General features: G+C 49.1%; 1 protein-coding gene across 1 annotated transcript in view; it reads left to right on the plus strand.

The window, feature by feature from the left end:
• LOC135819322 (uncharacterized) overlaps positions 1–11,597 on the plus strand; it is an 11,817-nt gene extending 220 nt beyond the window's left edge. The window contains exons 2-8 of the mRNA XM_065332509.1: positions 2,612–2,633; positions 4,211–6,339; positions 6,862–6,910; positions 7,657–7,777; positions 8,257–8,348; positions 10,054–10,385; positions 10,844–11,597. Coding sequence (XP_065188581.1) covers positions 4,369–6,339; positions 6,862–6,910; positions 7,657–7,777; positions 8,257–8,348; positions 10,054–10,382 — 2,562 coding nt within the window. The 5' untranslated portion in view covers positions 2,612–2,633; positions 4,211–4,368 and the 3' untranslated portion in view covers positions 10,383–10,385; positions 10,844–11,597. The remainder of the gene's footprint in view (positions 1–2,611; positions 2,634–4,210; positions 6,340–6,861; positions 6,911–7,656; positions 7,778–8,256; positions 8,349–10,053; positions 10,386–10,843) is intronic.
• The last annotated feature ends 4,822 nt before the right edge of the window (positions 11,598–16,419 follow it).

A 16,419-nucleotide genomic window follows, 5' to 3' on the forward strand; every position in this document is an offset into this window, starting at 1 on the left:
GAGGTGCACCTACCACCACCATGTCCTACATTTGTACAGCTGTCTATGAGATCAAGATTACGTAAACACGAGAGTGTGTAACTCCGCTTGGTCTGGCCATGGCGGTATGTTTCGTTTTGTTGACTTTTCTGGAGATGATGAGTCATACCGTACGAGGCATGTACTACGAGTCTGTGGGCGCGTGAGCTTGTACAGTTTTCATTAGGGGTCGTCCAAAAGAGGTTGCACGGGCCGTTGGTGTGTGAGCGCCATTGATTGCACTGCGAAAGAAACGATCGACTCTGTACGAGCTCTAGACTTTTGTACAGATTCCAGGACGCGCTCGATGCGTCTTGAGAAAGGCGTGCAGTGATGTGCTGAACACAGCGCTGCCCAAGTGGGACAAAAACAAAGCTGGTGATCGTCAAGCGCCTCTTTTCGCAACGTTGTACAACGATGTTTTGAGGATGACCCCCTCCAGATTCGAATCGCGAATTGGTGGACTTGAAGATTTTTTCTGCAAAGTCTCAGCAACATCCATGGACCAAAGAAGCCAAGCTCTGGCCAGCAGAGCCTGGATGGATTTTTGCAAAGCATTCTTGCGACGGCGCAATTCCTGTTCCAAAAGGAAACAGTAGGAGTGATCAAGTCGTTGCCAGTCCAGTTCGGAGCGGACTGACATTCCGCCCGACGCGGAGGTGCCAGTACCTGTTGTCAGTGAGCAGCCAAAACATGATGAAGAACAGCATGATATGCTCCAATAAAAATGGGGGGGGGGATGAATGCAGCAATCGACCTAAACTATATCCTACTCTGTGCACCAAGCGCTAAATTTGGTGCCGGCTGGCTTTTGTAGGGTATCACTGCATTTGATCAACCAGACGCCAACTGCATGTGATAATTGAGACCATTTGCAAGCCGTGAAACGGCAAGACGAATGAGGAAACTGTGTTAGAATCTAGGGGTGAAACGAGTATCTATTTTGACCAATCGATCACTAATTCATACTATTCGATCGAGTATCCGATTATTTCGAGTATTTTATCAAAATTCAAAAGCGCTAGATTTGTGAGTTCTTGACTAATTCGGAAGAAATTATCTGTGAACATAGAACAAAAGTCGCCAACGTCTTGTACAGAGTGTAAAGTAACGCTTTTCGCCAGTACTTTCATTATCTCATAACAAACTAACGTTACTTGCCGTGGTGAACGCATCGTCTAAGTCATACAATACTGACTCAAAGGCATGCATAACGCATGCATAACAGTCGAAGATCGGTATAACAGAAGTATTTGAAAAACAGAATGCCAATACTTTAAAAAACTAAAAAACAAAAAACGATCGAGTGCAAAATTTTGAATACTCGCTCGTTTGAAATTTTTGAATGAATACTCAAATATTCGAACTAATTGTTTCACCCCTATTAGAATCCCATCCTGACCACGCGAAGCACACTGGTGTTTGATGAGTTCGGAGGGGTCTACTCGTCATGACCGCAACGAGTGGGTTTTTTTTAATCCAGTGCGTGCGATTTCAACAAGGATACGGAGAATGCGCAGTAAATTGCGCCTCTTTTTGTGACTTTGCTCAAATTTCAAGGCAAGGCACTATCTCACTACACAAGTGACATTTGCTTATACTTGGTCCACCAAGTTACAATCGGCGCTTATGTTCTGCCTGTGTCATACCGCATGGAACCACCGATTCACCATCCGAACATAACAATACACCATTGCATCCGCCAACATGGCAGCACAAACCACCACAGAAGTTGTGATCGGTTCGTTTGAATCTTTTTGACTGGAGCTGCCACCGACGAACACTTCCGTCACCGCAATAATAGGCTGCAACCTCCGGTCCAGTCCGTAAAACAGGTCAGGATGTTCACACTTCAAAGCGATGGCGAATACAGTTTCTGCCTACTTCCAGCTGTCTGGTGGCAAGGATGGGTTTTCTGCGGGGAGGTAAAGAAAAGCTGAAAAAGCGCATCGCTAGCTGGAATTTGAATGCTCGCACTGTACAGCGCCTAGTGAAGAGTTATCACCAGCAAATCACCGACGAAGAAACTACAGATCATATCGACATGTCCAGAATGCGGGACCAATCCGGTAGACACACGCTGAAGCTCACAGAGGACTTGGCTAAGGAGCTGATCAAAATAAACACCAACTCCTGAGGGAAACTCTGTCTCTCTCTCTCTCTCTCTCTGTCTGTCTGTCTCTCTCTCTCTCTCTTTCTCCGCCTCTCTCTTTCTCTCTTTCTCTCTCTCTGTCTCTCTCTCTTTCTCTCTCTCTCTCTCTCTCTCTCTCTCTCTCTCTCTCTCTCTCTCTCTCTCTCTCTCTCTCTCTCTCTCTCTCTCTCTCTCTCTCTCTCTCTCTCTCTCTCTCTCTCTCTCTCTCTCTCTCTCTCTCTCTCTCTCTCTCTCTCTCTCTCTCTCTCTCTCTCTCTCTCTCTCTCTCTCTCTCTCTCTGACAGAGACAGACAGACAGAGAGAGAGAGAGAGAGAGAGAGAGAGAGAGAGAGAGAGAGAGAGAGAGAGAGAGAGAGAGAGAGAGAGAGAGAGAGAGAGAAAGAGCATGTCTAACACATATGTGTGATTTGTGCCTCTGTTTTTTTCTGACTCTCTATGAAGGAGGCCAAACAGCTGCAGGCAGGTAAGTGACAAATCAATTCTCAAACTTCTTTTCCGCCAAAAAGTTACGAGTTATGACCAGTGATGCACACCAATAGTCGAATAGTAATAAAGTTCGTTCGAAGAGCTGTATAATCATGTTCTATGTTTGGCATGCATGCTAGTTTTTGTTCGAGTACATGTGGACCCTGCGCTAGCGGCAGTAGAGCTAGGGTCGCTGCTACAGATTACAGTACAGCGGTTACCGTACGTGTACTTGACGAATCCGGCCTGTGTGAGCGCGCGCCAAACAGTTAGTAGTAGTAACAATACAGTGCCGGCACTGTAGTACAGTTGCAAAGGACACGTGTAGTTGTACAAAGGCTTAATTCGCTCATCGCAGCACGCTCACTGTGTTCTTGCATCGTAGAATGTGCAACAGTCACTGCAATTGAGCAACAAACGACATCATCAACATATTGTCGCTTGCCGCTGCTGATGCCCAGTTTGACTTACGCGCCGTTTGTAGTTTGCACCTTCACAAGAAATACTTATGTTCTTCTTCGTAGTTTGTAGCAGTTCCCGGTTAGTTTCGAATCGTATCAGTCCGCTTTGCTTAGTTTCAAGTCAGTAGAAATTCGTGATGTCGGATCGTAAAGCTAGCTCCGTGTGGGAGAGTTTTGAGAGACTTGAGACTTCTGTTTCCGATGCAAGTCCACAAAATAATTCATCCTGCGCATGGAACGCTAGGATGTAGTCTTCTTCCGCTCCGAAGTACATTAGCGTCTTCCTTCGATACATCGTTGACGATCCGTTTTAGGAGACTCAGTGCAACATGGAATCCAAACTCAAACGAATAAACTTTCATGTACTTGCAACAAAGAGTTGCATCCAGAACAGTTCAGTCTACCGAGGAGAACAAGAACAGCAACTCGCGTCGCACTCAACTTCGTATTTTGTTGTCGCGGAATTCGAATCGCGATTTTCTCGACTTTTTCCACAAAAGCTGTGGTCATGTGTTAGCACGCGCTGGCTCAAATAAACAAGGAAGTATAGTGTGCTGAAATGGGCTCGTCTGTAAGGGTAGAATAGTAGAATATTTTTCGTACTGTGCATATTTGTTAGAATATTCGTTCGTGACTTTGCTATTCTTTGCAACATTGGTAAATAGTGATTTTTAGGTGAACAGGGCACATTTCAGTGCTCTTTTATTGCATGTTTTTTGGATGAATTGGGCGCAGCATCCGGGGCGAAAAGTGGTACAAGCATGGTGGTGCTGGTGGTACCGTGTGTGACGCCCCTGGACTCTGAAACCCAGTGCCTCAACTGTAGCAACACCATAACAGGTGTCTCCTGTCTGCCAATATTCCGGTGATGGAGTGGTTATTCTGCTCGAAGCAATGACTTTCAGACACACCCGTGACCGTAAATTTGCGAGTCAAGCGGGCTTTCTCATAATACGAGTGCATGCAGTGAAGATGCACTCTCACTTGTTTTGCATTCCTGTTGCCTGTACTGTATGATTTCTTGCTAGCAATACAAAAGAAACAACAAACTGTAAATGTCACCTGCAGTTACACAACATTTTTTGATGTGTGCTGTGCTTATCGTTGTGCCCAGGAGATACTGCTGTTCTGCCAAGTATCAGTGACCTCGAAGCAGCAGAGCAGGAGGCAGCCAGGTTGGGCGGTACGACCGTCATCCATTTCCTGCACGTGGCAATACTTGGTGCGGCGCGCGTTGGAAAGACCAGCTTGCTGAAGGCGTTGCTTGAGAAGATGCACGATGAGAATGAACTCAGCACGCCCGGCATGCGCACGTCCTACGCAACTACAAACATCTCTGATGACTGTCGATTCATCGAATGCCCAGACATGCAAGATGCTCTGAGTCGACTCTACGTCATCACCATGATACGCACACCATCCACTTCGAATCATCCCCAAGACAAAGAGACAACACAAGATGACAGAGAGAGAGCCCCAGCAGGAGAGGATCCTGTGGCTGGGACCCGTCCAGGACCTATGGAGGCCAGCAGTAGCAGTAGCAGCAGCAGCAGCAGCGACGGGCCAGCAATACGCGAGGAAATCCACGAGACCATCACAGGATTTCTCAACGCAGACCGGGTAAAGTACATCTCTGACCGGGCCAACACGCCCGATTATACCGTCATCACATTCCGCGACCTTGGAGGGCAGCAAGTCTACCAATCCGTGCAGCCCCTCTTCATGGCCAGAAACACAACCTTTATTGCCACATACAACTCTTCTCTGGACCTTCTAGAGACCCTTCCCAAGCTCGATGAATTACAGGTCAGCCGGGAAGAATGTATCGAGCGGGCCACTCTACCGGCCAATGCGACTCGCCTAGACCAGCTGCTCGGCTGGCTCGACATGCTGCTGCTGAATGCGAAAGCTGACAGCAGCACAGACCAGAGTGCTGCAGATGATGTGTTTGTAGTGGGGTGTCAGAGTGACAAGCGGAACAAAACCGATTTGCCTGATCCTAGTGAATTACTTCAAGAGAATATAGAAGGTTCACGGTATAAGAACATTGTCTGGAACGAAACATCGTACTTTGAAATCGACAACACCAGATCCGCTGGAAGTGCAGCACAAGCAGATGAGCTGCAGCGATTGAGAGAGGCCATCATCGACCGCTGCCAGAAGAGCCAACGTAACATCCCTGTTCCATGGCTCCGATTTTGCATATCCATGCACACGCTCAAGCAGGAGGTCACGTGGCCTTGGATTTCCTTCAAGGAGGCAAAGTTCATAGCGAAGCAAGTCAAGGCTGTTCCACATGACTGCAGTGACCGGCAAATACAGCTGCTGCTGAAGTACTGCCACGAAGCAGGCCACCTGGCGTACTTCCCAACTTTCAAGCTGAAAGACACAGTCATCCTGGAGCCCCAGTTCATCCTGGACTGTGTCAATGCCTTTGTCTACATGAAGCTTGACCGAGACATCACAGTGCACGAAGCGCGGCGCTATAAGTCTGGGTTCATGACGGAGTCCCTGGCACGCAAAGCTCTCAACAAGATGTTCGAGGGTCAGTCTTACTGCGACCATGCTAAGGCGTGGCAAGCAGTCAGAGCAAGCAGTGATGGGTTCAAGCTCATTTTTGAAATCCTAGAATGGCTCTCAGTCCTGGTAATTGTGCAGGATGAGCACGAGTTTATTGTACCTGTAGTCGTCCGGGACATGGGCACGGACCCACAGCCGCCTGGTTCCTGTGCCTACGTGTCCTTGAAGCACTCATACCGCGATGAGTTGATGCATTTTCCCGTGTTCCTGTACTGGCAATGCGTGGTGGAGGTGCTGCTGAAGTCACACAAGCGCTCGGCTGCCAAGCTGTCACGGTGCAGCGTCCGCCTTCGCTGGAACAGAGATTGGCCGTGGCTGCACCTGCACTATACACGCTACGGCTTACAAGTGTACGTCGAGTGCAAGGGCCGACACGGCGGCAGCGGAAAGTCTACGCTGGATGAAGTCCGGGCAATCGTGCTCACAGTGCTACAGAAGTGGGGCCTGCAGGTCGAAGTGATCAGCACATTGCCATGCCCCTGCGGAGAAACATCGGACGAGGAGTGTTTACAGCATGGCTTATCTACGTGCTGCGCACCAAGCTGTGCGCACGCCTTGGACGCTTCCACCCTAGTGGCTGAAGACTACCCACTGTGTACACGTTCAGAGCCGGATATACAGATGATTCGTGAGCAGGCCATATTCTGGCTGGGCCTTGACCAGGTGAGAGACTTGACCTGATTGAATTCCCGCAGCTGTGCAAAAGACGTTACGTTAGTAGCGCCTGCCGCTAGCTTTAGTTCATATGTTTTTGTGGGGGGGGGGGGGGCACAAACAAAAGACAAGTTCCACCAAGCCTTGTTGTAATTCTGTGTTATTTCTGTTTAGGAGGAGAGTTCTTCACACACAAAGTTGCACCATGTCTCTATTTTCTTAAAACTTGCCACGTATTCCCGTCATGTGGATGAGGAGATAACCATTTTGAGCCTACTCTGACTTCGGCGATTATGGCTTGTGCGTGTGCGTGTTTGCATGCATGTGTGCTTTTGCTCGTGTGTATTTACATGTATTTGTGTGTGCATGTGTGTGTGTGTGTGCATGCGCGTGCGGGTGTGTGCGTGCGGGTGTGGGTGGGCATGTGCGGGTGTGTGTGTGGGTGTGTGAGCGTGAGTGCGGGTGTGTGTGTGTGCGTGTGTGGGCGTGGGCATGTGCTTGCGTGTACTTGGTCTCTTGCAATACCTGCAGGATGCATGTGGAAGGCTGTTTGACCCGAGATCGACCTCTCTTCCTTCAGGTTAGTTGGATGCACAATTCAAACAGATCTGCTACTTCCAAATGATGTTTTGCATGATGTCCGCATTCGTGTGAACCTTTAGTCGCAAGGAAACCGGTACGCTGTTCTATTTTCGTTTTGAGGTAGCTATTCCCGTTCAGGTATTGCACACTGCATGAGCACAGGACCATATCTGCTGTGGATAGAATGTAAAATTTGAGCCTCTTCTCACCGCAAGCTGGTGTTTGATCCCAGCCAACACTGCAGTTCTGACTCTGTTTTGGGCCCTGGACAACTGACATTACATTGTCATAGAATTGCTATGGGGTCGCTGTCATATTTTGTCGCCCTGAAGCGAACATCGTTCGTGGAAGAGGAGTAGGAGGGTGCGAGGTCGAAAATCATAACTTGCTCTACAATGCACTACGTATACATGCACTTGATTTGTGGTGTCCAGCATTGCAAACTGTGTTCATTTTGGAGGAGTGAGGGGTCCGTCCGAGTACGAAATGAACCATGTTTGTTTCAGTGGCGACAATAAACTTCTGCAACAAACCGTGTGTGCGTGCCCACCTTTGTGTGTACATGTATACATTGCATCTGCATGTGTGTGTGTGTGTGTGTGTGTGTGTGTGTGTGTGCGTGCGTGTGTGTGTGTGTGTGTGTGTGCGTGCGTGTGTGTGTGTGTGTGCGTGTGTGTGCGTGTGTGCGGGTGCGTGTGCATGTCTCTTGGCCACTCCAATGGCACGCCGTCTGTTTCCTTGCAGCAGAAGCCTGTGCCAGTGTGGACAGTAGAAGCGGTGGTCACGGTGCTCCAGGATGCGGTCATCACAGCGCTGGTGAAAGCGGTGTTCACGACGCTGAATTCATGTCGCTTGGTGCCATTGGGTTAGTGAAGGCTTTCCTCGCAGGTTTATAAAGAGGTCAAATACGTTGCCTTGGAGCTGACCAATCAACCGCTTTCATTAACGAAGTGTTCAGGGTAATGGAAACACTGACAACACGCTGCCTGAACATTTAGTTAGGGGGTCTTTTTGATCACAAAATGCTGCATTGCATTTCAAGGCTCTACTGTCCACGGGGGGGGGGGGGGGGATACTGTCCACTGGGGGGGGGGGGGGGGTGCTCTACTGTCCACTGGGGGGGGGGGCAGGGCACTTTACTGTCCACGGGGGGGGGGGGTGCTCTACTGTCCACTGGGGGGGGGGGGGGGCAGGCACTCTATAGTGTCCACTGGAGGGAGAGGCTCTACTGTCCACTGAGGGAGGCTCTTCTGTTACGGCCCTACCTAGAACGTGGACCTGTTTCTAGTTTTTGTTTCGTTCTGTTTTGTGCTGTTTTGTTATCGGTACCACTCTGCACTGCAGTGAAAAGACATTCGATCAGATTGCCGACCGGCATGCGTTTGTGAGCTCGATTGAACCGTTCATCGGTGGAGAGGAGAAAGGCGACGCAAGAGGTTGGTTGCTTTTGGACACCGTGATTCATGTGTATCTCAAAGATGCCGGGTGGTGAATATATTTTCTCCAGCAAGGGCACGGCAGAGTTTAAACCATGTGTATGTAGCGAATTTTGAGTAAACGTAGTTTGAAGTAGTTCTGGAGTCAACCTTTTTCTCTGGGAGTGTAGGAGCCGTTCGATTGCGGGCGAATTTCGGAGAAAATGAGCATGAGGCTGGTGGCCTAAATTCCCTTTGTATTTGAACATTCTCGGTGACGTCCAAATATACTGATTGTGTTGTTCAACCCGGCGAAAATATCTTCAGAGTCAGTGCCCCTGAGCTGGTTGAATTGTTTTGCAATACCCTCTTGTCACTGTATGCGCGTGTATGTGTAGACTTTGATGAGGAGGTGATGTCCTTGTACATTGTTTTTTTAACCAGTGTTCCTATTGAAGTCATGTTCCCTAAGAGTGGTACTGACTCCTGAGTACTTTTTTTGTTTTTATTGCCACGGCTTCCCTTGGCAACCCATCAAGTGCAGCATCAGCTGCAATGGGCATACGTAACCAAGGCGACTCCACTGCTTGATGCAGGTTGTTGTCAACTTGTTGTGTGAACTGGTGTTTTATCTCTGCCGATCATGACAGGGGAACGGCTAAGCACACCTGCGCAATCTTTTAATAATGTTTACATTAAATAAAGCTGTAAGGAAGTTGGTTGCTCTCACACTGCAACTCGCACTATTCCCGTCGACATGACTTGACCCTTGACTGACTCACCACTCACTATTTCAGTTTGGGAGCAACTAGCTTTCTTATACGATTATCACCGAGGCCGCTACCCCTCTCTCGTGTTAAATGAAGCTGGTTGTTCTTCAATGCAGTACATGCATCCACGCAATCCACACCGGTCCAAATGAACACTAGGAAATTTAGAACCAAACGTTTTCGTTCCCTTCTCCTCATGGACTCTTCCAGGGATTAAAGCAAAAATAACTATCTTCCTCTCCCCAAGCACCAGCAGCACTGTTAGCTGCAGCAGCATCAGCATCAGCAGCAGTAGCACCTTCACCAGTATCAGCACAAGCAGTGTAAGCTTCAGCTGCAGCATCAGCAGCAGTAGCACCTTCAGCATCATCACCAGTAACACCTTCACCAGCATCAGCAGCAGTAGCACTAGCAGTGGCAATTTCAGCTGCAGCAGTATCAACAGTAGCAGCTGCAACAGCAGCACCAGGATCTCCTACAGTGGAAATAGCAGTAAACACAATAGGGTTCTTCACATTCAACACCCAACAGAGGCTACGGGATTCTACGAGATTCTACGGAATTCCGTTCATCTGTACACCATACATTATGCTTATACAGTATGTGTATGTGTATGCTGACAAGTCCAGAAAGGATGAAACAGTTCTGTCCGTAGATTGGGTATATGTATGTTAAATACAGTGTTTGGTGTGTATAAAAGTATACATGGCATACTGAAATGGAGCCACATGCATGTAGCACAACAGTGATGTAGATGCCAAGAATCCTTGCCAGGTTAGCCATTGCCATGGTATAAGCGTACTTAGATCAACCACTGATGATGTACAGGTCCAGACTGGAGTGATGCACATCGACACTCTAGAACCTGGCTGTGTTAACCTAACGTATACGGCTGGTCATAAATCATTTTTTGTATGTTCATGTGTGTGTTTTTATCCCATGTATATCTTGATTAGACGAGGATGAGAAGTCGTACAGCGACCCATTCCAACAGCGTGAGTTTCTAACCGATATTTCGCCTTGGTTGGGCAAATTACCAGCAGGAACATTTCGTAAAATGGCGCAAGAGGCCGGGTTCTTCGCCGATCTGCAGCAGATAGAAGACTTGAAGAGGATTGAGAAACTATATGGAACACGCGCTCACAACGAAGCATTGGTCAACATTCTAAGCAGCGAGGAAAAGGCCGGCTACATCAAGCTAGTGTTGATCATCAAACTCTGGGGTAACTATCCCGACAAGGTCGACAAGATGAACCAGCTTCTGCCACGACGGGCCCATGTGTAAACGGTAGGTTGCATTCATTTCTTGCACTACCTGAATTCAAAATAAGTCATTGCAACGTACGTCTGTTGTTTGGCTGCGATGCTGTGTTTCTCATCAGATATTGTCCCAGCTGTGATAGAAAGTATACTGTTGAGGTATCCGTTATGGATGAATCAAATTGGAGAAAAGTCAAAGTTTCTGACGACTGGAAAATTGGAGCGCATGTACTACTATATAGCATATTTTCCGGAGTGCTAGTCGCATCTTAAAACGCCAGAGTTTTTTTTAGATTTGTGTGCATGAGTGTGGATTCAGGGTGTATGTGTGTGTGTGTGTGTGTGTGTGTGTGTGTGTGTGTGTGTGTGTGTGTGTGTGTGTGTTTGTGTGGTGTGTGCATGTGCATGTGCATGCGTCCAATCCATTCTAGCTCTGGTGTATACTATTATGTGATCGTCTTCGTATCTCTGTTTGCTCCATCACAGATTGAGGTGTCAAGCACTTCACGCAGCACGCACTGGTACTGTTCTCTCTCTCTTGCTCTCTCTCTCTCTCTCTCTCTCTCTCTCTCTCTCTCTCTCTCTCTCTCTCTCTCTCTCTCTCTCTCTCTCTTCTCTCCCCCCTCTCTCTCCCCCCTCTCTCTCCCCCCTCTCTCTCTCTCCGTTGTGTGTTCTCGATCTTACTGACTGGCTATGCTATTCATCAAATCCATTCTTCCTTAGTCACATTTGCCAAATGTTAGCTACGTTATGTTATGCTTGATCACTACCCCACTAAATATACGGAAATGAAATAGTCTAGTAGGTTAGACAGTAGAGACAGCTAATTGTAGAGGACCACACCAGGTTACTATGCCCGTTGCAGAATTGCTACTTATAGTCATGCAGATACATGAAACATTTCTTTTGAACTTTATGAATACATATACAGCAATGGAATATTTTTATTAGGCCAAGGAGGCCAAGGAGGAAATATAATTATTTTTGTCAAGTTACTTTTTTTTCGAAATCCCAGTCAAATTCAAATTCCAGTCACTTATAGATAATTGTACAAACTTATAACCGTGCAACTCAGAGTTACAGCAGAAACACTTTTGATTCCTCTCACGTGTGTGTACAAACTTATACACTTGATGAAATGCTCACTTACATTGTTACTGGTATGTCTTAGTGCTAGCTTGTAACTTGCTCATAACTACATGTACCGTAAAGTAGCACCAGAGCGCTCCACCATCTCCTACTTTCATGCTCGTATTGTGGAGCTGGTGTCCTGTCTACACACATCTTGTACAGTAGGTATCGGTTATAGCGTGGTGTTTGAAAAACGACTTTCTATTCTTATTTCCGATATTTCTTACACACGATACATCAAGTGTGACACCCCATTATGCATGTGCGCAGAGGCAGGAAGATCATCGTACGTGCAACGTAGTGCTACTGTGCAAGCGGCTGGTCATAGTCCCATAGGCTTACCATGTGGCTATCCAACAACATGAGTTACATGACCTTAGCATCCCCCCCCCCCCCCCCCACCTGACAACAGAGCAACCGAGTTTTGGATTAGGCTGGGAGTGCCGATTCCAGCAACTGGTATGATGGCTCTGCAGCTGAGCCAGCAAATGACTCCGCATGGAGCAGGCAAATGACTCCACTTGGAGCCGGCAAATGACTCCGATTGGAGCAGGCGAATGACTCCGCATGGAGGCGACAAATGACTCCGCATGGAGCCGGCGAATGACTCCGCATGGGGCCGCCGAATGACTCCGCAAGGAGCCGCCAAATGACTCCGCATGGAGCCGCCAATGACTCCGCATGGAGACGCCAATAGCTCTGCGTAGAGCCGCCAAATGCTAAATATATTGAGATGCATAACCAGTTGAGAGCATATATTCTCATGGACTATACAGATACCAACATGTGTGCGCCAGAAACATGAATTGAGCTAGTGGGTGGGAGGGTGGGAAGGTAATTGTTTGGGAACACATGTTCCGCAAGTTGCATGCTAGAAAGTCCAAACAGCAAATACATGCTAGAGACATTGTACAGGATTTTGAAGGGTGCGTGCCCACGTGACTCGCGCATGCGTGCAGGTTGGGCCAGCTCACTGGGCTGGCTGCTAACTCGCGTTAGCATGCTAACGCTCATTTAGCATCCCCCCACCTCACAACAGAGCAACCGAATTTTGGATTAAGCTGGGAGTGCCGATTCGAGCAACTAGTATGATGGCTCTGCAGCTGAGCCAGCAAATGACTCCGCTTGGAGCAGGCGAATGACTCCGCATGGAGCCGGCAAATGGCTCCGCATCGAGCCAGCAAATGACTCCGCATCGAGCCGGCGAATGACTCCGCATCGAGCCGCCGAATGACTTCGCATCGAGCCGCCAATGACTCCGCATCGAGCCGCCAATGACTCCGCATCGAGCCGCCAATGGCTCTGAGTAGAGCCGCCAAATGCTAAATATATAGAGATGCATAACCAGTTGAGAGCATAATTATAATTATTCTCATGGACTATACAGATACCGTATTTCCCCGTAAGTTAGTACGTACTAACTTTCGAACTTAGCAGCCACATGAGTACTACTTACTTTCAGGGGTGTTACTATCTTTCGGGGAGTACTATTTTATCGGGGATAAATGACACGCAGTGGGAAGCCTGCGCAACTCTAGTGTCTGTGCATATGATGTATGTACTGTACGGTGTCTGTACATGTAGGACGAGTACGAACTAATTATTTACTTACTATCTTTCGGGGGAACTGTCTTTCGGGGTGATAACCTCGGCAGTGGAAAGTGTATTTTTATAGGGGGTACTAAGTCATTGGGGAGAACTAACTTACGGGGAAATACGGTACTGCCATGTGTGTGCCAGAAACATGAATTGAGCTAGTGGGTGGGAAGGTAATTGTTTGGGAACACATGTTCCGCAAGTTGCACGCTCGAAAGTCCAAACAGCAATGACATGCAAGAGACATTGTACAGGATTTTGAAGGGCGCGTGCCCACGTGACTCGCGCATGCGTGCAGGTTGGGCCAGCTTGCTGGGCTGGCGGCTAACTCGCGTTAGCCTAAAGAGAAATAAAATAAAACAAGAAAGAGATGATGGACGAGGGTAGTTGCTCATTGACGGGTGACGTAGCCTCACAGTGAGTCCGTAGCCCAGAGCCAATTATTTTGACGCAAGTGGCGATGGACTTTCGTCTTGAAGGATTGGAGAGACTTCAACTGGGGCATCAGATCCGGAAATATGTCTTGCGGAAGCCTGTTCCATTCATCCACTACACCATAATATTATGGGAACGAACGCTGGAGAAAGTTGGGGGTCGTAGGGAGGAGCACTGCTTGTATTTGATGCTGGTGGCGGACACGGAGCTGCGACCTTGTCCGCGGGACGAGGCTAGCTTCCTGGCAAGGCGGCACGAGCGCAGAGAGGTCTGGATGGTCTTGAAGGTACATTAGCTTGTACATGTACGTGAGAGCGTACACTTGGCGGCGGGCAGCTAGGCTCTGCAGCAAGGCGTCAGGACCAATGATAGCAAGGGCCTTCCACTGTACTCGGTCGAGACTTTGCAGGTAAGAGTTGGCTGCGCCCATCCATATCAATGGTGTGTATTTGAGTACAGGGCGTACGGAGCCTCTGTACATTGTCAAGCTTCCTTCACGACCAAGGAAACTTGATGCTCGACACAGAAATCCTAGCCGGGCTACAGCACGAAGAGAAACATTGCAGAGATGGCGTTTGAAGGTGAGTTTGCTGTCGAAGGTCACTCCCAGGAGCTTCAGCTCGTCCCCGCAGGGAATATCATGGGCTCCGTATGTTAGGTCTGGGAGTGGCCAGGGGTTGCGGTGGTGGCCAATATGCAGCAGCTGCAACTTTGTCGGCTCAAAGCGAACTCGCCATTGTTCTCCCCAGCTACGCAATCGATCCAGGCTAGATTGCATGTCTTCAATACTGCCAACAGAGTCATCTCTGGATCGTATGATGGTGTGCAGCGTAGTGTCATCTGCGTACACACCCATTCGCGTTGATGGGGAAAGACAGGTCTCAGCATCGTTGACCTACATCAAGAATAAGGTGGGTCCCAGGATGCTGCATTAGGGTACGCCAGCTTTAATGTGGAATTGAGCAGATTCTTTTCCATTGACGATTGCCCTCAGTGTGCGATTCGTAGATAGTCCCGTAGCCACTGCAGCAGGCCAACGCCAATACCGAGAGTGGCCGCTTTGTGTAGGATGCCGGGGTGCGACACGCGGTCAAACGCACCAGCAATGTCGACAGCCAGAACGTGGGCACAGCCACCAGAACCAGCTGCCAGCTACCAGTCATGCCCAAGCACTGCTAGTAGGTCCGCTGTTCCAAGGCCACTGCGAAATCCCTACTGCTTGGTTGACAAGAGATGATGTTTTTCAAGGTGATTCACAATTTGGCAGTTCACAATACGCTCCATCACTTTGGAGATGATGGGGAGGAGGGAGACTGGGCGGTAATTCTTAGGGTTGGATAGGCTGCCCTTCTTGTAGACTGGCACAACTCGAGCACTCTTCCAGGCCTCTGGCTGAACACCCTTACGGAAGCACAGGGCGAAGAGGGACGTGAGAGGCAATGCAAGTTCATGGCAGCACTCTTTGAGCACTCGGGCAGGGATGTTGTCCGGACCGGACGCCTTGCCAACGTCGAGCTGGTTCAGGAGGCGTTTCACTGTTTGCAATACCCGAATCCACTTCCGCCTGCAGGCGGAAGTGGATTCGGGTAAGAGGGGTGACCCCGGGTTGGCCCCGGGCCCAAGTCATCATGTCCAAGGCTACATTTATTGGCGAAGTAGCGACCAAGGCAGTTTGCTTTGGCAGCATCCATACGGAGTTGGTGACCAGCGTCATCCACCAAGCATGGTATAGACAAGCCATGACTGGCGCCAGCAGCAGATTTGAGCACCGACCACCATTGCTTGTCTCTCAGGCCTCCTCCGCGTGACAGTTTCCGACGAACTCTCAGTTCCCAGGATGTGCGAGCTCGCACATTCGCGAGGATAGCATCTACTACTGAGCGCATGAAGCTAGCCTTGTGGGCTTCGCTGAAAATATTGCATATCCAGGCCTTCCATGCCTTGTCTTTAGTCTTCAATGCTGTGGTGCACTCAAGAGTCCACCATTTGGGGTCTGCTGGGCGGGTAACAAGCTGCTTGGCGGGGATAAATTTCTGCATGCCGCTGGAGATGACGTCACTTAGCTTCCTGCAGGACTCTTCAGGGTCGTCAGTCACAATGGTGGACCAGTCAGTAGTGCGATAGAAGGCCCGCAGGCGCCCCCAGTCTGCCTGATGGTAGCGCCAGACAGTCCTGGAGGTATCTTGCTCAGCATCAGGGTGTGATAAAAGTCGGCAAGTACAACCCCATGGTCAGAGCGACCAAGTGGCGCTTTGACAGTGGTGTCGATCGGAACGGGCATGTTGGAGAGGATGAGGTCCAGGGTGTTTAGACCCCTAGTCGGCTGCAAGACATGCTGGTGGAGTAATGCTCAGCACACAATTCTTCCAAGGCCTCTCCAGCTACAGTTGTTTTGCTGCTGCAGAGCCAAGTCTCGTGATGGACATTAAAATCCCCAGCTAGCACTATGTGAGTGCCGTGAGTGCGGGTCACGTCTAGTGCAGGTCCAAGATACTCAATCAGACAGGTGTCGTTGTCCGCACAGGATCCAGGCCGATACAAGGCACCAATAAAACAGATTGTTGCGTAGAAAGACTCACTGCGAGCCAGAGGACTTCGTGGTCAACAGTGGGAATCTGGTTGAGGTGCACCACTGGGAGGCCGGACTTTACCCATACAGCAATGCCGCCACCAAATGCATCCGGTCACGTCGGATGGGAGGCGAGTATCCTGGAAAAATCGTCTCAGAGGCTACGGTCTGGGCCGAGCAATTTGTTTCTGTGATAACCGCTATGTCGAAGTTATCGTCTAGCAGTGCATTCTGCAGCTCTCCCAGCTTGTTGGTGAGGCCAAATTCGTTGGTCACCAGCCAGCGGAGCGGCGGAGCTACACTGATCATTGCGGGATGCCAGCAGATGCCG

This window comes from Sycon ciliatum, chromosome 6, assembly GCF_964019385.1.
Source record: "Sycon ciliatum chromosome 6, ocSycCili1.1, whole genome shotgun sequence".
NCBI classification, from domain to species: domain Eukaryota; kingdom Metazoa; phylum Porifera; class Calcarea; order Leucosolenida; family Sycettidae; genus Sycon; species Sycon ciliatum.